Source organism: Anopheles coustani, chromosome 2, assembly GCF_943734705.1.
Source record: "Anopheles coustani chromosome 2, idAnoCousDA_361_x.2, whole genome shotgun sequence".
In the NCBI taxonomy this organism is placed as follows: Eukaryota; Metazoa; Arthropoda; class Insecta; order Diptera; family Culicidae; genus Anopheles; species Anopheles coustani.
Genome location: NC_071289.1, coordinates 56496640 through 56516989, shown reverse-complemented (window position 1 = coordinate 56516989; position 20350 = coordinate 56496640). Strand labels below are relative to the sequence as shown.

The 20350-nt window shown below is 44.9% G+C and overlaps 5 protein-coding genes across 5 annotated transcripts; 1 reads left to right on the top strand and 4 right to left on the bottom strand.

Moving 5' to 3' along the window:
- Positions 1 to 3070: 3070 nt before the first annotated feature.
- Positions 3071 to 4735, bottom strand: LOC131264679 (probable cytochrome P450 4ac1). The gene is made up of 2 exons (XM_058266950.1): positions 4138 to 4735; positions 3071 to 4068 (listed from the first exon to the last, which is right to left on the bottom strand). The coding sequence occupies exons 1-2, from the start codon at positions 4733 to 4735 to the stop codon at positions 3071 to 3073; spliced, it is 1596 nt and encodes a 531-aa protein (XP_058122933.1).
- Positions 4736 to 6337: 1602 nt separating this feature from the next.
- LOC131264678 (probable cytochrome P450 4ac1) lies at positions 6338 to 8153 on the bottom strand. The gene is made up of 5 exons (XM_058266949.1): positions 7985 to 8153; positions 7540 to 7929; positions 7200 to 7467; positions 6766 to 7136; positions 6338 to 6693 (listed from the first exon to the last, which is right to left on the bottom strand). Exons 1-5 carry the CDS (start codon positions 8151 to 8153, stop codon positions 6338 to 6340), a joined length of 1554 nt encoding a protein of 517 aa, XP_058122932.1.
- A 974-nt stretch (positions 8154 to 9127) lies between these two features.
- LOC131263344 (uncharacterized aarF domain-containing protein kinase 5) lies at positions 9128 to 11163 on the bottom strand. Its single transcript, XM_058265530.1, has 3 exons — positions 9725 to 11163; positions 9478 to 9642; positions 9128 to 9382 (listed from the first exon to the last, which is right to left on the bottom strand). The coding sequence occupies exons 1-3, from the start codon at positions 11101 to 11103 to the stop codon at positions 9274 to 9276; spliced, it is 1653 nt and encodes a 550-aa protein (XP_058121513.1). The 5' UTR covers positions 11104 to 11163; the 3' UTR covers positions 9128 to 9273.
- Positions 11164 to 11515: 352 nt separating this feature from the next.
- Positions 11516 to 13927, top strand: LOC131267203 (pentatricopeptide repeat-containing protein 1, mitochondrial). Its single transcript, XM_058270008.1, has 2 exons — positions 11516 to 12976; positions 13282 to 13927. Exons 1-2 carry the CDS (start codon positions 11576 to 11578, stop codon positions 13888 to 13890), a joined length of 2010 nt encoding a protein of 669 aa, XP_058125991.1. The 5' UTR covers positions 11516 to 11575; the 3' UTR covers positions 13891 to 13927.
- Positions 13928 to 13978: 51 nt separating this feature from the next.
- Positions 13979 to 17612, bottom strand: LOC131267204 (glycogen-binding subunit 76A). Its single transcript, XM_058270009.1, has 2 exons — positions 17451 to 17612; positions 13979 to 17181 (listed from the first exon to the last, which is right to left on the bottom strand). Exons 1-2 carry the CDS (start codon positions 17595 to 17597, stop codon positions 15238 to 15240), a joined length of 2091 nt encoding a protein of 696 aa, XP_058125992.1. The 5' UTR covers positions 17598 to 17612; the 3' UTR covers positions 13979 to 15237.
- Between the last annotated feature and the right edge of the window lie 2738 nt (positions 17613 to 20350).

Genomic DNA, 20350 nt, shown 5'->3' with positions numbered 1-20350 from the left:
GTCCGTTTACACAATCATGAACTTCAAAAAGCGTGTGGGGTAATCAGGAAACGTAAGTAGCATTCAGTTTTCAATGCATCGTGCCAAATACAACTGTACAGCAGTTTCCATTACACTTGCATATGCCTATCGCCGGCAATACTAAATAAGTTCCAATCAGGAAGCATTTTTATTTTCTTATCTAAATAAGGCACATTTGAATCTTATTTTCAAAGGCAATCAAAAACAGCATTAAACTGGTTTATTACTAGAATGGAAGCATTCATTTGCTTTTACGAAGCGTGAAATAAGCGAAAACCTCCACTTTTAGATACCAGCGATTGAAAGTATAGGAAACACCATTAAACTTTTGCCCAACCACGTAACATTCGCTGCGGTTCCATTCTTACAAAAACATTCACAAATTGAAATGGAGAGTTTTTTATGAAAAGCGATATAAAAAACAGGGGGGGTCCGCGACAGCCGAGCGGTAGCGCCGGTTAGAAAATCGTCCCATGAACGCCGGGGCTCACCACCTCGACGGCGTGGGTTCGAATCCCAACCGAGACCGGGCCCTTCCATGTACGAGAGGACTGACTATCCACGTACATATAGGGTAAAAGTCTCGTAAGCCCTTAACGGGCAGGCATGACCAAGAGGTCGTTACGCCAAGAAGAAGAAGATTTTGAAAAAAAAACTGCAAAAAAGGCTAGTAGAAGAATCGCCTGAAGTTCCAACTTGTTCAAAATTTTCAACGTTATGTTGAGTTAACTAATAAAAGACTACTGTATGAAAATGCGAGAATGATCCAACTTGTGGAATTGTGTTGATGCAGAAAAGGTAACGTGTTTTATGGGGAAAAATATGAGATTGCACTGAACTAGGTGAACATTGTGAAGATTTAGTGTGTATTAAAGAAGAAGAACATTCTTCATATAGTTAGAGGATAATGGCTAAAAATTATCAAATTTGGTTCATAGAAAATGATATTTGTTGTGTAGGCACCTTGGGCGCGCGCGTAACGCTTCCGCTCAACCCTGTCCTTGTTGACTGGGTTTTCGATGTGGAGAGTCCTTGCCGTGGAGCGCTCGAGAAGATCGGCCCCGAGCTAGCTCGCTTCCCAACCGCGCACCGGTACGGACGTACGGCAGCGCTGGCCGCAATACACCGGATACATACACACGCGCGTCATAATTTTAACATGTAATTTTTGTACGCAATTAGTAATAAAGTTTTAATCATTTTATGTAAACCAACAAACCATAACAATATTCGTGGAAAATTATTCTCTTGAAAATTTATTGATAGTTTTTCATGAAATAAAGCTTTACAAATCAGGTTTTTGGCAATGAAAACATTGCTATTGAATTAAAAATGTGTGATTTAATCTAAATTGAAATTTGGTGTACAGTGTATAGGATTGGAAACAAAGCAATGGCGTGAAAGTGGACTATCAGCAACGTTTCCAAAATGAAAGATTGAGATCAAGAGAATGTTCTTGAATTGTCTGACAATTACCTAAAAGGAATTGTAATAAGCAGCTTCCCAATAAATATATCTTTAATTTTTTTAAATGAATTAATATGTTCAATTTTATTTGGTGGGATTGGAACACGTACTTTCGATTTAAATTTGTTTCCTTTATACATTTTTGTGGAGTCCTAAAGGGCCTGTATACTAAAATAAAATGACTATTGATCCTGATAAGTTTCTTGTATGAAACCATCCATGGTAGCAACTTTCGCTGCGTGGTAATTTTCCATACGACGATGAACTTTTGCAGCCTCAAGCGCGTCTGCTGCGATTTGTCTTGCAGCAACCATACTCGCGAGATATGGTTTGCTCGATGACCGAACTTTCAAAAGCAGCAGAAGCAGAAGTGTGCTGCACTCGAGGAGCAGCTAGTGTGGTCGGTGCTGAACGCGATGGAATATTCAGAGAAGGAAGGAAATCCAGGCGGTCCAAATGCGGACGGATCCGGCATGAATGATCACGACGATGTTGCAAGCCACACGCAATGGATCTGGTTGGATCTTGTTGAAGAAGCAATCAAAGTAGCTTTAGTTTGTGTTGAAGAGTTGAGTCTTAATCAAGCAGCGAGTGAAAGCAGTCGTTACTTTGGTCAGCTAATAAAAGAGATTCAAACTACGTTTACATATTCAACTCATCTCAGCTCGCAGTTGATCTATTTTGAGCTGTTTCATTTCGGAACGTTTAAAAACATTGTAAACACCCTGTATGAGAAACTTGCAGTACGTAACTTGCGCCGTGGACGGGACCATCTCATGTGGGTGTTTCTGCAGTACATCTCGTGCTGTATACAAAAGCACTCGATTCTCAAGTGCACTTTGAATATCTTCAGCATGTCAATGCCTAGTAACAACCCGACTATTTTCATGGGTTTCGAGTGGTGTTGAGAAAGGATCGAAAGAGCTGGCAACCTCGCTCCGCTCCTCGAAAGGAGCGAAAACATCGCTCCTCATTTGTGAGCGAAGCTAGCTCTAAAAAGTGTTGCACATTTTCGCTCATTTCGCTCCTTTCGCTCCTTTACGCTCCTTTCGCTCCTTTCGCTCCTTTGGCTCCGGGATACTTCTTTCCGGCACGATACGCGATGGACAGTTGTACCCGTACTTCCAGTGCGAGCAGCAGAAGCACAACCAGCAGGAGCACTACTAAAATTAGGTCCATCTTCAAGGGGATTTGCGAAGACACTAAACGGTGCCGAAAAACAATTCAAAGACTTTGAACCCTCCATCCGTTCCAGGAGATACGAGGGCGATTCTTTCGGGAGGGAATGTAATGAAATGCAAAATAACTTGCTCCGATAGCCGCAAGTATTGACCCCGAACTGTAAACGAAAGATTATACAAGAATCGGGTCTCTGAAAGAGAGTGATCTCCTTGAGAACGTTTGCTATATCTGCCGGAACACTGTATGTTGACAGACTGCAATGAGTTATTGTAATGAAACGGTTGAACTGTATTTTTCCGGTTTGGCAAACTGTGCCATTTACGGCACAAGGGTCTCCTTGTTTTATTTACAACATGAATCCAAGTTTGTGTAAGTAAGTAGGTAAGTAACATTTTTTTTGTCAATCGCTTCGTCGCTCAAAACGAACCTTTAACGGCGTAGACGCACGCAGTACCAAATCGACGATGAGCTGAATCTCGGAGCGTTTCGTTGCCGGCAGCACCCGATAACGGAGGACCAGATAAGCAACAGCTGTTTTCACCTCCAGCAGGGCGTACTTTTGCCCGATGCAATTACGCTGCCCCGCGCTGAACGGTACGTACGCGTACGGATTGCGTTTGGCCACATTTTCCGCCAGAAAGCGGTCGGGATCGAAGCGATCCGGGTCAGGAAATTGTTCCGGATCGCGGTGCATATCGAAGATGTGCAGGGCCGCGATACAATCTCGCGGAATGGTTCGACCGTCGGGAAGCGCCACCTCCTCGGTAACACGACGCGAGATGAAAGGAACGGGTGGCCATAGGCGGAAACATTCTTTAATGACTCGGTCGAAGTATTTCAGCGAGTTTAAGTCGCCCGGAGAGAAGTGAGCGGAATCGTCGAGTGACTTTTCGTCTTTGAGCTGGCGTAGTTCCTGGTAGAGGCGTTCCTGCACATCATGCTCCCAGGAAAGGGTCAAGAAGACGAACACCAGGGCCGCACCGGTCGTATCGTGGCCTTCGAAGGTGAACGTGTCGACCTCCTCGCGGATACCTTCCCGATCGATGAGTCCTTCAATTTCCGCCGCCATCAGAGTGTCCAGCATGGCGTAACGTTTTTTCCCGTTGAACGAGGTGCTGTCGGTGTTGCCTTGATCGTAGCCCCGATCGTGGGTCAAATCATCTAGCTTGCCCTGTTGAAACAGTTCCCGTCGTTGATTGATGATGCCGATTGTGAAGCGATGCAGAGGTTTGAGGAGCGTCTGAAGTTTGCTGGAGTAGCCTAACCATTTATACGTCCAGTCCAGATATAGCCAGGGACGGACCGCGCGAATCAGCATCATCTCACCGACCTTGTAGATACCGTCACGGTACGCCTTCGCGCCATGCATCGAGTCGAGCTTAACACCCATCGAAGTTTCTGCCGAATACCATATGAGTTTGTCAAGTAGCTCAACCATCAACTCACCTGCCGACTTGCCTTACGTACCACAAATAGTATTCAGCGTATACTGGGACATCATAGACTGCAGCTCGATGCAGCTTCCCGCTCTATCCGTTTGCTGTGCCTTGTCGATTTGTGCCGCCAATTGCTCACTCTCTTCACAGAACGTTCGATGAAAACCGTTAAGGATGTTAAAGTGGAAAGCCGGCGTGAGGATGCGCCTTCGCTGCAGCCACTTTTCATCGCTACTGTTCAACAAACCAACACCAATGAACGGATGCAGAAAGCGATATAGCTGACTTTTTTCCGTGTTTTGCACTCCACTGAGAAACGGTTCCGCCTCCCGGCACCGCGTGATGTTCAACACAAATATATGGGTGTTAAGCCAAAACCGGTACGATCCTCCGTATAGCTGAGTATAACGGCGGAAGGCATCGAAGGTTTTAGCCGGATCTAAACCACGTGTGTGATAGGCCGTGCCAACCAAGGGCAACACCGGAGGGCCGGGAAATTGTCGCACGGCCCGATATTGGGGGCTTTGCTTATCGATCACATCCCAAACGAACCAAAGTAACAAAAGAAGGACAATGAACAGAAGAGTTGCCAAAATGGGCGAACACAATACGCTACAAGCGGAAGCCATGGTCGCTCTGATCGGAATACTACCATGTCCTATGCTCACAATGGCGTTCGTAGCGTATAGCGTGCCATTGGTGCACTACTTCGGGTCTGCTGGTCACTGAGGTCTTCCTTCCTTCCAGTTTGGTGGTTCAGGTAGAAAAGAGCGAATTCGTGGAAATCTGCGGCTTTTATAGCCGCGGGCGGTTGTTGATTCGCGGTTAATGCAAACAGCGGTTGACCCAACTTTAAAAAGGCGATTTCATGCGTAGCGGGCGTCAGCGATCTGATCGTAATGTAATCGTGTGAGTCTAGTGAGTCGTTGTCAAAACTTTGACCGTTCCAGACGTGTTTTTGCATCGTGAACCGCAAGTGTAAACCAGTTAAGAATCCTGTGAAAGAAATGAAATTGCAATGGGTTGAAATATGGTAGTAATGCGTTATCACATTAGCACAACAACCTCAATAATGCCGCTGTATGCATGTTGTACGGGTTGATTAAGGTAAATTCAATTTACGTATGCTCGTATCAGCTTGAGTAAAGGTTCATTGGATTTCGGTTCAAAGAAGTGAGCCAAAGCCTTTGGTTAATAATCGCCATTCACATTATTGAAACTAACAGAACCGTACGGCGATTGCTACCAATTTCGAACGCTTGTAAATCTGGAGACATTCACATTGCTCAGCAATCAGCTGTGCCAATAACATAGAAAAAAATCACAACACATACAAACAAACAAAGGTCCAATTAGAGTGAAAGAGATAGCACATTTGAGGCATGCTCTTTTTGCACACAGCAGAAAGCATTACCCCGCGTCCACACGGCATAGTAGCGTAGGGATTTTGACACTCCGTCGTAGTGTAAATGTTGGTCGAGAGGCCTTAGCCACGGCCATAAAAAATAGTTGACACTACGACGGAGTGTCAAAATCGCTACGCTACGATGCCGTGTGGACGCGGCCTTAAAAGAGAATCCTCAACACGCATACAATGCACATGCCTTCCGCTTCACGCACACCATCAACCGGTTTTTATGAAATGAGGAAGAAAGAGTCAGGGCATAGCATCAATAGCAGCTATATCGATCTTGTCCACAGTAGAGGGTCGTCGCGATGGGATTCTCCCTACCCCTCGCCTGTAAAATGAACTGATTCGAACAAAACCGTTCGCAGGGAAGCTGCTGTGTGGTCAACCCTCATGCATCAGTTCGACGAAGAGTCGACCAAGACCCGACCAATTGAGATATTTTGGGCGCTAACGAAGGCACACTTGAGAAAACATTTTAAAGCTGTGGAAAACATGGACAGTTTTCAAAAAAACTGTAAAACCGTTCAAAAGTGTCGAAAACCGTTCATGACAAGTCTGTACTGAGCCATATCGGAGGCGACAGATCAAAGATGCGGTCATTAGCATACGATTAAATTCATGATATATAGTCCAGAACAGAACCCAAACACAATTTATGAAACAAAAATTCAGTTTCTGGAACAGGTTGTATTTTTTACCTAATTTTGAAATCGTGCTTATACTTTCGGGGACACCCTTTACATGCGACTCGAGCACATCGTTGGTGCAGCAACAACTTGAGAAATATTTCTTATTGTTATTTCTTTCCAATGGTACCGGTTTAAGATCTTTTCTCGGCTGATCTTCGCTCCAATCCTACCTTGAGGGGCGTCTTTGCACGCAAAACCAGATCGGCCATGAACACAATCTCCTCCCTTCTGGTGATCGGTTTAAATCGAAAATGCTGTAGCAGACACATAAGAACCGTTTTGATTTCCAACATGGCAAACTTCTGTCCGATGCAATTTCTTGGTCCGGCACTGAACGGAACGTAGGCGTAGGGGTTTCGTTTTTCGGCCACCTCGGGAAGGAATCGATCGGGATCGAATCGCTCGGGATCGGGAAACTGTTCCGGGTCGCGGTGCAGGTCGAAGATATGGATGTGGCTGATTGTGTTGTGGGGAAAGCTGGCATCGTCTGAAGGGGGTATGGGAAATGGATCTGTAGTGGAAATGTGATGAGCGAATGATTGGATTCAATAAGGCTTACCAACAACTAACTGCCCGGTGGTTGCCCGGGAAATGAATGCCACCGGTGGATAGAGACGAAGCGATTCCTTGATAACACGGTCCAGGTAGGGTAGGCTCTGGTAGTCTTGAACTGATGGTCGTATGCTTTTGACATGCTGCGGAGAAAGTCGATCGAGTAAATCTTTCACCTCGGCGTAACAACGCTCCTGCGCATCGTGTTCGGTTGCAAGCAAAAGGATAGTGAACATGATGGCCGCTGCCGTCGTATCGTGCCCTTCAAACATGAACGTGTCCACCTCTTCTCGTATACCTTCTTCGTCGATTTGTTGCTTCGCTTCCGCTGCCAGTAGCGTGTCCAGCATGGCGTATCGTTGTTTGCTACCAAAATATCTGTAAAGCGTACAAATATATCTATAAATTCACTACTATGAATGCTCATGGGGGGACATATACATATTCTCCTGTGCGGCTACAACATCCGTAGCTTGTTGGTTCTCATGGAAGCCCTGGCGCCTTTGGTGTATGATACTGCGGGTGAAGTGATGAATCGGTTTCAAGGACTCGGCGAGCGGCCCATCGTACCCCAGAAGGTTGTAGATCCGATCACTGTACAACCACGGTGACATGGTCCGGTGGACAAGCATCTCACCGACTTCGTACACTTTCTTCTTGTATTCGTCGGCCTCGTTGTACGCGTCTAGCTTAACGCCCATTGCCGTTTCTGCGATAGAATTCACCGTTAAACACACGCTCTAAACCCCTCGAATTAATTGGCCCACAAACCGTTGCCTACCACAAATTGTGTGCAGCGTAAAACTGGTTATCACCGGCTGTAGGACAACGTCTCGGGCACCGTCCGCAAAGGGCCCCAGCTGTTGGACGAGCTTTTCGCTTTCTTCCTGAAAAATTACCAAAAACTTCGGCAGTATGTTGAAGTGGAACGCGGGCGTCAGAATCCGTCTGCGCTGTTGCCATTTGGCTCCTTTGCTGCACAGCAAACCATCGCCCATCAGCGGATGGAGGAACTTGTACAGGATGCTCTTGCGCGTGTGCTGCGTACTGGATAGGATCTTTTCCGCTTCCCGCGTGCGGATGATGTTCAGAATCACCTTCCCATCGATCCACTGACGATAGGATGCGCTGTACCGGAGGGCATTTTTACGTGCGTACAGAAATGTTTGCACTGCAAAAAAGGTCAACTGTAAGGGAGTTCGTATAAGGAAATGAAGGGAACATACCTGGATTTTTGAACAGCAACTCCAACAAGTTTCCAAACACCGGGATCATCATTCCACCTGGATAGAGCTGTGCCGCGCGGTATCCATCCGTACGCTTGGACTGATAATCCCGCACCAGAAGTACGGCAATGCAGCTTCCCAAAACGAACACTAGAATTGCGAGCAGCATCGTGGTGCTTCCACCTGATTGAATCCGTCTGTTCAGAAGTATACCGCCGTACTAAGCCCACTTCACGTGGGGAGCCAGGATCTACCCTGTACCTAGTCCGCGTGCGACAAGTCATTCATTCAAGGAAGTAATGGAGCCCGGCTAGTTCTAGCAAAGGCGTGGGTGATGGAGGCAGTATGCTCCGTGCGCCACCTGATAATCACCGTAATCGCGGAACTCGGTAACGGCGTGTGCGCACAGTTCTTTATAGCCTGTAGGGTTAATGGTGAGGGCGATTTAATCGTTCTAGCAGGTTGATCACTTTCGGTCTTGTGCTCACGTGCAACGCTCCCACGCGGTGAAAGGAGAAGGATAGGTTTTTTCATTACTAAACTGACTTCATTACTCAAATGGACGGGCTTATCACATTTGATCGTTGCTAAACCATTCTAGATGTATAAAGTTAAACCTTACACAAAAAATATCGTATAAATACAACTCGCAACAAGCGTTTAAAATGGAATTCCAGTTACAAAGGTTAGAAGATATATGAAATTATACATATATATGTATTTATAGAATTGATGGTAGGTTACTTTAATTTCGGAAAATACAAAATGATTACAATTACATTCTACCTTAAAAATTGTGTAATTATGTGTGATGTTTGTAAAAATGTATATACTTACGAAAAAATTAATTTCAATATTATAGTTATTGAGCTAAATTCAAGAGAGTAAAGACCCCTCGACACCTCGACGGCGTGGGTTCGAATCCCAACAGAGATCGGACCCTCCCCTGTACGTGAGGACTGACTATCCACGTACATATAGGGAAAAAGTCTCGTAAGCCCTTAACGGGCAGGCATGACCAAGAGGTCGTTACGCCAAGAAGAAGAAGAAGACCATATGTTATTTTCACATTGATTAAAATAGTAAACATTTCTGGCATGTATTCTCTATATAATAAATCAATACTAAAGAAAATTTACATAAACTAATCTATGGACTTTATTCAACTACAGTCTTGTCATAAAAACAACATTTATATTTAAGATTGCTGTGCGGTTCGTATGTGTTGTGTCTGAGCTGCAAATCGACCGTTGGCAGATCCGAACGATCAATAACCTGCAAATTGGTCATCAGACATTTATCTGAATATTCATCAGGTGGGAGGTATCAGGTGAGCGACCAATCCTAGTCAACAACCGGAGATAATTGCTTACGATCCAGTAATGAAATGATTGCCGCCTGCATAGAGGAGATGGTTTGACAAGAAAATGGGTGGAACATATTAGAACGTTAGAGACTTCCTCCCATCTAAAAATGCTATGAACAAATATTACCAAAGTATAAACTCGAAGCGTAACCGTCGAAAGGTGACCCACACAAAATTGCGCACATCCAACCGCGATGGACAGAGTGCTGCAAGTGCGCAGCGAGCTAGAATGGTTGGTCGATCGATCGGATCATCGTGATCGCGGGCGATTGAGCGTATGGTGTTGAGGTTGCTGGAAAATAAAATAAATTATTGTTATTAAACCCCTATTAGGTGTGACAGAGTGCTTCAAAAATCTTTTCACAAGCTCTTACCGAATGACGAGGATTAGATTGCGAGGCATACATCGTAAAGTAGTCATAATACGATCAAAGTGCTCTTTCGCCTGCTTGGTCATATAAGCCAAGTCCTGCTCGGTGAGTCGTGTTTTAGCCGGCCCTTTGAGATGCAGTGGGCGTTGCAGGAGAATTTCTGCAAATGTACGATAGTCGGAGACGTTGAGCAGTTTTGCGAACCTTTCCATTCCTGAGTAATCACGTAGTACGATCGCTTCCCAAAATCTACATAAATTTTGCCGAACGTCCGGTGGCAGCTGCTCGTACAATCCATGGTCTAGTAGCACCAGTTGCAATCGTTTGGGATTGGATGGATTTTTACGCACGAAGACATTACCCGGGTGAGGATCGGCGTGAACGAAACCTGTGGAAAAGATCTGTCGTCCAAAAGCCGTGAACAGTTGACGATCGATCTCGGAAACGTTGAAAAGCTGTGCATCTATTGACTGGCGGTCGTTTATTTTACATCCATCGATGTACTCGCACGTCAGGATACGTTCATTCGTAAAGCCCCAGAACACTTTAGGTACGTAGACAAAGTCACACTTTTCGAGGTCCTTTGCGCATCGTTCTGCATTTTTACCCTCGTGAACGAAATCGAGCTCCTCTCGCAACGTTCCTTGAAGGTCATCGATGATCCACCCGAAATTGTAGTTTTTATGTATCAATGCGACCAGCTTCTGAAGGAACATTATCGTTCTCAGGTCACCGTCGAATCGTTTGCGCAGATCGGCATATTGCACCTTGACCGCGACCTTTTCGCCAGAGTGTGTTACGGCACGGAACACTTGCGCTAAGCTGGCGGCCGCAATCGGTTCGTACTGAAAGCTAGCAAACACCTCCTCGGGAGGAGCTCCAAAATCCTCTACAAACAACGAACGTACCTCATCGGGCTGGCGAGTAAGACATCTGTCCTCAAGTTGGCGTAATGTTTGAACGTACTCTTTTGGTATGATGTGGTTTATGGCGGCCACTCCTTGGCCAATTTTAATGTACAGACCTCCGTTGGCGAGACATCCATCGAGAAGTTTCTGAGCTGACCGTAGATGAACTTTTTGTAGGACCGTTTCATAGAGGTCATCACATTCGTTCAGACCTTTCAAGCTCCATGCATAATCGAGGGATATGCTGAGACCAATGCTAAGCGATCGGAGGAAACGATGTGCTCCTTGGATGTTTTCGAATTCGTGCACAGCGCCGTCGTAGACTGTTCCGGACACCACGGAACCTACGATAGAGTATCCAAGCAGTCGTGCAATAGAAAATTCATTTTTAACGATCACTGATAGTGGAAGACGGGATGAATTATGCAGTTTCCGTTGTGCAAGATGACGGAATGTTCGATAAACACTGAACATAGCAAAAAGCTACAATCACGAACTTTAAAATAAACGCAAAATGTTTACGCATTTCGGTTTTGCCGGTTTGTTTATGTAATTTGTTTTTGCGGGTTAGCTTGACAGTTTGTACACTGGTGAACATATTCGAAACCTTACGACAGGTAATCGAAGAAAATCCTACATCTGTTTCTGCTTTTGGGTCCTACATCTGGTTCTGCATAGCAAAATTATGTGTTAATTTATACTTCTCTGTTTTGCAAACAGTTTACGAATTTTAAACAATTAATTAAGAATTGAAGAACCGTTTTCAGCTAAAACGAATCGACATATCTAAACCTTGATACGTATTTTAATCGGGGAGCTTGACGTACGTCAGCTGTTTACATTCCCCGGCATTGCAACGTCAAATTTATAAACATAAACACATGCTTTCACTTACGGAAGCAAGAAAATGGGTTTCCAGTGATTTAGTGATCGGTAATCAGTGAAAATGTCTTCTTTAGTAATTAATACTATTCGAAGGCAGTGTCTAAGCCAGTTCCGGGGTCTGTTTCTTCAAAGACCGTCCACAGTTTTGTCGAGAGGATTACGAGTGTCATATGCTGCCGTTACGCAAAGGAACAACACAATAAAGGATGATTTCTCCCTTTTGGAAGCTACCAACAATCCGGATCAATTCGGAACATTATCACCCCAGGTGGACGAGCCGGAAACTCTCGATGAAGGTGATCTCCGGGAGCAAGATTTTCTCCAAAACAAACCCTCCACAGCTCAAAAGCTTTCCGTCCGACAGTATGCGGATTTGATAAAGGATCACTTAAAAAATAATCGCATACGCGAGGCACTTGATGTGATCGAGGTGCGAATGAAGCAGGATCGAGTGAAACCCGTCAACTACCATTTTAACCTGTTGATTGGTGGTTGCGCCCGTGTAGGGTACAGCAAAAAAGCATTTCAGCTATACAACAAGATGAAACAGCACGGATTGAAGGTGACCGGTGGGACCTACACCTCGCTGTTCAATTCTTGCGCGAATTCACCGTTTCTTGGCGATGGATTAAACCGAGCAAATCACCTGCGGGAGGTTATGCTGGAGAAAGGGTACGAGCCAAACGAGTCGAACTACAATGCTATGATCAAAGCCTACGGGAGATGTGGGGACCTCAAAACGGCCTTCCAGTTGGTCGATGAAATGGTAGCTCGGCGATTATCTATCGGCACGGATACGTTTAACTTTCTGCTGCAAGCGTGTATCAGTGATCATGAGTATGGATTCCGGCATGCTCTACTGGTATGGCATCGGATGCATCGAATGAGAATACGGCCCGATCGCTACTCTTTCAATCTATTGCTACGCTGCGTACGTGATTGTCAGCTGGGAGATTTGGAAACCACGGAGCAAGTGATAGAACAAATTTTGAGCGATAGTATTGGAAGCAGGAGTCAGGTAAAACTTCCGATTGCCGAAGAAAACGAGCAACGAACTTCTGAGACATCTGTGATGCCACTCCCCGCCAAGGTGGACAGCTCGTCGGAAGTGGTCACCATCCGGCAAGAACTTAGCGAACGCCTTCGGCATGAAGGTGCGCCGGATCTTCTATCGCCGGTCCCACATCTAGGAAGCCTGGTTAAGCTTGGCGAGGTACGCAAATCGGAGGACCGGCTGTTGCTTCTCGGTGGTTCATCGAATATGTTTGCAGAAATGAAAAGGTGCGGTGTGGAACCGGATATACGAACCATCACGGAGTTGTTGGATGTTATTCCTCCGACATATGCCGCGGAAAAACAATTGCTTGCAACGATCAAGCAACTAAAGATCCGATGTGACGTGGACTTTTTCAATATCCTAATCAAGAAACGATCAATGCGTTTCGACTATGAGGGTGCTCGGGTAAGTATTTGTTCCAGTTTCGATTTGAAGCGTGTTTCCAACCTTGATTAAACAGTATCCGTTCCGCTCAGTTCAAACAGGTTCAATACTTTTTTAGCTTTAATTTTAAAGTTACCTTTTTGTGTGACATAAAATAGTTAGCTAGTTTTCCTTTTTCAGTTAAAATATACTTACAGCTATTTTTTGCTTTATCAAGTATCATATTGCAACTATCTATAAATTATAAGACTGGCTCAAGGATTTTGTTTTGTTGGTTCGATTAGAAAATACCTAACAGAGTCATTCATGTTCCGTTCCCGCTACAGGAAGTACTATATATGATCGAAGCAGCAAATCTCGAACCGGACATCGTCACATACGGTGTGCTTGCACTCGGTTGCCAGACGCAGGAGGAAGCGAAATCGCTGCTAAAAATGATGCACGATGCAGACGTGCGCATGAATATACAAATTCTTGGTGCCATGCTGCGCCAGGGCTGTGCCAAAAAGAACTTCCGCTACGTAACGGAAATTCTCAACATTGTGCGTCGCGAACGGTTGAAACCGAACGAACAGTTTCTTGGCCATCTGGAGGCCTTTTCGAAGGTGTGCGAAAAACAAGACCGTGACTATGACGCGAAACCTCGCAAAAAGGGGCGCGAAGAGTTCAAGATGGAGTACAACCGGTATCGCATGCAGCTGGACGCGTGGCGTGAGCACATGGGATTGCAGGGGTTAGCGTTGGATCAAGCGCTCGGTATCGTGCGCGAGCATCCATGGGAGCAGTTTAAAGAACCACAGGCGGAAGGGTTTGAAAAGACGAAAAATCCAAAACTTCGTCACAAGCACAAAAGGCAGCATTCGATTCGAAAAGTGGATGTTGATGCAATTGTGGACCAGGAGGAAGGCACGAAAGGTGTTGGCTTGGTGCATTGAAGGAACGCAGTGAAATAAAAGTAAAAGTGTAGATCAACTCAACTTGGGTATTCTTGTTTTGCTAATATATATATATTGCTACCTTGAGTAGTATTAAATAATAATCTCTTTATTCAACTCTAAACTGAGTAAAACTGGCCTCTTTACAGAATAGTCGGTACAGACTTTCCCCAACAGCGCCTGGTGTGGTGTGTTATCATCGTGCTTGATGTCATGTATCGTGCTATTTGTTTTTGAATTCCTATACTTCCCGATCATTTTCCGATCGGGGCCAGAGTTTGCAGTAAAATAATTATGATTTCAATATTGCTATGCCTACCATTACTAGACTTTGGGATGATATTACATTCTAACGGGATTTATAGTTTTGTTACAATGCTCTGATTTCACATCATAAGACACAATGTTTATTATAACGTCGTTTATGTTTCCCCATCACGACAAGGTGTCCGATCGTTCTTATTATTCAGCTTTCTTTCACTTTTCTACACTACTTTTAAACTTTTCGTGGCTTCCTTGCCTAAGACTGCAGCTTGATTTAGGATATTTGGTTTAAATTAGTTTTCTCCATTAATGTTCATTTTTCCATTTCTTCCTATCGACGCTTGATTTTCTTCGTTATTTATACACAACATTTCGGCCACCACGCATATTCTACATTATTTACTTTTTCCGTCTAAAACATCTTTTGCAAACATAACAATCTTCCTTCGGCTTCCCTCCTTCAGTTCCATTTGTTTTCTCTCCTAATCGCTACATTTGTCTCTATTCTACTAAAGCTTGTATCCAACAGTTCGCATATTGTGTGTATTTTTTCCGTTCATTATTCACTTCACTAGCGTTCGCTCGAGGTTTACCGTAATTTCGCGTAAAATCAGTACTTGACTTTGTTCGAGTTATGGTTTTCGTGGGGAGGTTGGTTTTTTTAATTGCCCTATTTAGGATTTGCTCCTTGAAGATGTGTTTTTCTTTTTTGTTGATTTTGTTTGTTTTGCCTTCGTTTGTTTGTTCATGTTTCACTTTCGTTATGCAGTTTGGATCACCAACATTGGGTACTTTTATAAATAACCATCTCGACATCGCCATTCAACGGTTGTTGATGGGTACGAATTAGCAATTTCCAATAATACTACCACTATTGCTACTCTACACGACCCCAAGACGACGGCTAATCATCATCTATCTTTCGCTTGGAGATTAGAAGGTAGCTGTTACGGATTGCTTTAATTTGGTTTGGGTTCTTTGATTAGTAAAGAAAATGTACCAAACAATAAAATAAAATATGATATAATAAACACACAACAAAGTATTTGAGGGGCCCGAGAATGGGTTTCCCGATTGAGGCACCTAGTAGAAGCTACTAGACCAGGACGCTTCCGGGGTGAGCGGGTTGACGGACGGCACTGAAACCGGCCTCGAGATCATCGGTGTCGGCTGCGTGATCGGTAAGCACTGGAAGACGTAGTTGGTGTCGTAGTTGTTGTCCCAGAACTGTTCGCCTCGGCAGTGAAACCGTACCGCCATCTCGATACGCTGGCCAACCTGCACCGAGTTGCCGTACAGTGTGAAGCTGAACTTGTCCGAAAACCCGTCGCACGAGTTCTCCGCGTAGACCGCTTGCAGGTCCGAGTAGCTGCGCCAGTTGTCGAGCGTGTAGCGCACGTAGACGGACTTGTGGAAGTCAAGGTTGCGCACACGCACCGTACCGGTGATGGTAAGCGAGACCGGATCGGTGACGGCCGCGTTCTCCAGATTGACCTGCTTCTCGCGCACACGATCGAGGAAGCACGGTAGGGCACCCGGTTGCTGGAACAGTGGTACCAGCACACGGTCGACCTTCGGACCGAGGCTCAATTCTGGCATCGGTGGTTCGGTAGCCTGTACGATCGTTAGGTCCTCGAACGCCGACTGCGGTACCTTCGGAACCTCGTCCATAAATGTCCGCACGTCGGTCAGATCGAGCCCGAGTACATCGGCGAAGCGGACGATCTTTTTGCGACCTGGCGTACCCGGGGGCGTCTTGCCTGTCTTCAACGATGAACACCGCCGTATGCGCTGTGGTTTGCTCTCCTCTTCGTCCTCGTCACCCGACGACATGGCCGACTTCCGATCGTTCTTCCTACCGTCCTCATCGACATCGAGGGCATTCTCCCTACCGTGATCATTTAGATTAGCCACACACTCCGCCGTCTGCGTCATGGTGCAATCCTTAAGGATCTTCTCCACTTCCTCAATCTGAATGACCGCACACGGTGGACGCGTATCGTCACCGTGCGGTTCACCGTCATCCTCTTCGTACTTCAATCCATCCGAATGGATGATCAGTTCAATTTCTGTGTCGGCATTGATGATGGGCATAATGGCGTGCCCATTTCCGATCCGTTGCGGCGTATGGTACGTTGCACCGTCCGGAACGTCCATCACCGTCGCACCGACGGCGGTCTGTTGTTCTTCCTCCTCCAGCGGTTCCATCGTGACGTCTTGCAATGTGCTGTTCGAGTTCGAGCTCATGCCCGTGAAGGTGGAGTGGTTCGATTCCGTCGACTGAGATGGTGGCAGCGATTCCGAGCAGCTGTCGCTATCCAACGCGCTCGCTGCCGTGTACCCCGGTATGTGTCCGTTTGCCGTGCTGTGGCTAGTAACGGCTGTGCTGAACGGATTGTTCGGTGAGGTAGCTGCTAATGGTTCAATTCGTTCTCTATCCGCGATCACCGTGTGATGGCCAGATGAATCGGTCACTGTCTGTGAGGCTGAGGGTGAGTCGTAGCGTCGACCCGTGCCCACCGATCGATGGTAAGGAATCGCTGGGAAGGCCGGCCCGGGGGGTGCTATCGTGCAATCGAAATATTCACCACCACTGACCGAACGCTGTTCCGGATCGGAGCTGTCCGGGTCGTAGAATTGACAGTCGGTCGAGCTGCTGTTACTGCTGGCGGCAGAACCCTGGGGTGTGGAGCAGGGAGACGAACAGACGTAGCCCGATTCGGGTGCTTGTGTTGCTGGATCTACCGGTTCTACCGTGGACGTGGTCGGAACGCCCGTCGGTGTTGCCGTGGCCGTTTCGATGAGTCGCGTGTACTCGCATTCCTCCGCCGGTGAGCTGGGACTTTCCACTTCCAGGCCGAAGTCGAAAAATGAATCCGCCTCGTTTGCGACCATCCGTAGCGGTTGCAGGCTCGTTACAACCGTCTGCTCGTCCGTATTCGCCGCAAGCCAGGTGTTTTCCGAATGCTGCTGCTGCTGTTCCGTCGCCGTAAGTCCATCGTCTTCTTCATCGTCACCGCCGCTACCCTGCAACAAGTAAAAATTAAAAAGAAATTAATCCATTGAAATCACTAAAAGCTCGGCACACTAAAACTAAAGGTCTATCGTAGGGTTAGTATGCCTCACGATCGAAGTTAATCGTCGGTTTGCTAAATGGTTCGTTCGAATGTTTTATACCTTCCATCTTTAAAACCTATCCATATCAATGACAGATTGGTGAGCATCAGTATGGCGCCAAGTAAAGACAACAACTAGAGAGAGAGACCAGGCCCATGTACGGATACATGCAGTCTTACCTGTGAGCCAAGATTTCGCAAGCGCGACTGCAAACTCCGAGCGAAGGCCTCGGCACGGCCCCGGCACGACATGCCGATCGGGAGCAGTGCGGTGATCCCGCACGGTCTGTCAGGTCCAGTTGCTGACGGATCGCCCGGGGTTGTCATGGACGCAAGGCAGTTTCTGGAGCGGTAAAGAAATGAGAAATCGTAACTGATCAGTAGACTTGAGAAGGGGTCAAGAAGTGAATGCACTTATTTCTATATTTCATATTGAAGGTTAGGTTTTAATTATGTTACAGTGAAACAGTGATTTATCTTTCATTGTGGAGGTCCAAGTTTGTAAATAATCTTTATGCTCGAATTCACTTAACAAATTTAAAATTGCATCTGCGTGTTACGTGAGTCTCATAGCTATTTATTGTGTAAAACATGTGTAACAATTTAAACACCTAACGAAAAACCAAAGGGCAGAAATACTAACGAATTATATCAGACTTGCAAAGAACACTCAACTTTAGGTAATAAAAATATTTGTTTTATGTAGTATTTTAATACGAAGAGTGTTTTATATCAAATAATATACAGAGTGGGTTTTGGAAACTTGATAGTTTGAATTAGCCGCCAATTAGTGAAGCGCAGTTAAAATGAGATGGTAAAAGTCTTATTTTAAAAATGGGTTTAAAAAATAAACAAACCTGGTTTGTTTCATGAGATACGTAATATGCATAAATAACAATTTCGTAGGACGTACTACACGTGGAAAATAAAAACTAATACAATGTATTTAAACTTTTTCTGAAAACGACTTTTCAAATCATCAAGTGCTCCTTTCGCTGTATGTATTGTATTTCATTGGATTAAATATAGAGAACTCCCTAGGAAAATTCCAAGGTAAGCTGGCTGTTTTCTCTTTTTAAGGATTAAGCTGCATTTGGTTTTTAGGGATTACATTTAGGGATTCCTGAACACAAACTTATGTATGAGTGAAAACCCTTATTACACACAATTAAAACTCTAATGCTTGGAATTGTGTAATGGTTTTTGATTAATTAATGTTAAATTAAAAGCTGGGTTGTGCTCAAACCTGGTTTGTTTCATGAGATACGTAATATGCATAAATAACAATTTCGTAGGACGTACTACACGTGGAAAATAAAAACTAATACAATGTATTTAAACTTTTTCTGAAAACGACTTTTCAAATCATCAAGTGCTCCTTTCGCTGTATGTATTGTATTTCATTGGATTAAATATAGAGAACTCCCTAGGAAAATTCCAAGGTAAGCTGGCTGTTTTCTCTTTTTAAGGATTAAGCTGCATTTGGTTTTTAGGGATTACATTTAGGGATTCCTGAACACAAACTTATGTATGAGTGAAAACCCTTATTACACACAATTAAAACTCTAATGCTTGGAATTGTGTAATGGTTTTTGATTAATTAATGTTAAATTAAAAGCTGGGTTGTGCTCATATGGTATATTCAAATAAACAAATCCAAGGCTAAGAAAATTAGCTGTCTATTGTCCGAAAATACACAATTATTAATGCAGTTGTTAGAGCGACAGCTATTCAAGCCATGGTGGATAGAATGATTTACGAATCTGTATCTATTAACATGATAAAGTTGAGCAATGGTGCCGTAAACCATGTGTGGCATTTTTCTTAAGCACATTCCAGAGCTAATTGATTTCCATTACACGCTTTCGCTGAGACGGATGCAGCGTACAGCGATGGGAGATAATTTGCTTATCTATCCACATCGGTCCATTAACCACTCGGCTCACAGCTGGTAAAGTAATGTTCGAATGCAAAATATATAAACGGAAGACTCTTGCCCATGAATCGATGCTTCTGACGGCATCGGTCACATGTTTTCCTTTCGGGATGGCGCCGCGCAATATTCCGCAAATCGTCAATTTTCTACTGGCACGTCATAGGAAGAGGATCAAAAATTGGGGAAATGTAAATTTGCCAAAATACCGCTTGCCAAAAGGTACCCTCCCCCCCTGGCCTTAACTTTTTCGTTCGCTCTAGTGGGAGTTGTTAAAAAAAAAAGAAAAAAGAAAATGTATCTTTCCGAGCACTAGAAGGAGCTAAGAGAACGATGGCACTTTTTTTCCTTGTGTTGAAAATATTTTAAATTAAATTTATTTATGGCACAAATGGCTGCGCACCGATTGCGAACGTAGTGCGATTTTGTTGACGCATGATTTTCATGATCTTCTTGCAGACAGAATGTGCAGGGAACGTGCAATGTAGAGTGGGAATGTTTTCGTTCCCTGACCACACGGCGTTGTTCTTGAGTGGCGCTTTGGCCGAACTCGGTAAGGTTGCTGCACTTTGAATGAAACTTTCACGTTGTTTATGTGGGTCCAGCCGAGGATATGCGTTGAAATTCTTGCTTACTGTTAGGACCGGTTTGCAAATTTGGCAGGATTGTTTAACTTTAACCAAGTAACTTCATAAGAGCTCCTTCGTGCAAATGACTTTAACCTCCCTTGCGCCTGAAACCGCTTACCGGATGTTTTATGATCGCGCACCGGGTTCATCTCGCCCGAGTGCTACTTGAATTATATATTTTTCGATTAGAGGCTTCTTCGAAGACGAACTTGAAAATCATCATCATCCGATTCTTTGACTGGCTACTGGTTTTCTATAAATAAGTCTTTCGCATCCCCATGAACAACGCACGTATCGGACCGATGGCGTCTTCTTTGCGTGCGCCAACGTGCAAGCAAGATGATCGTGTGTTTGTGTGTTTTTTTTGTTTTTGCATTATTGAAGCCGCCGGTAGACAAGCACAACAGGAGCAAAGGAAAAGATAACTTTCGATTTCGATTCTCCCTGTGGACTCGATCCCTGTCTCGAGTGCGATCGTCCACGCTAAGGTGCGATTCAAAGCGATCTTCAGATTCATC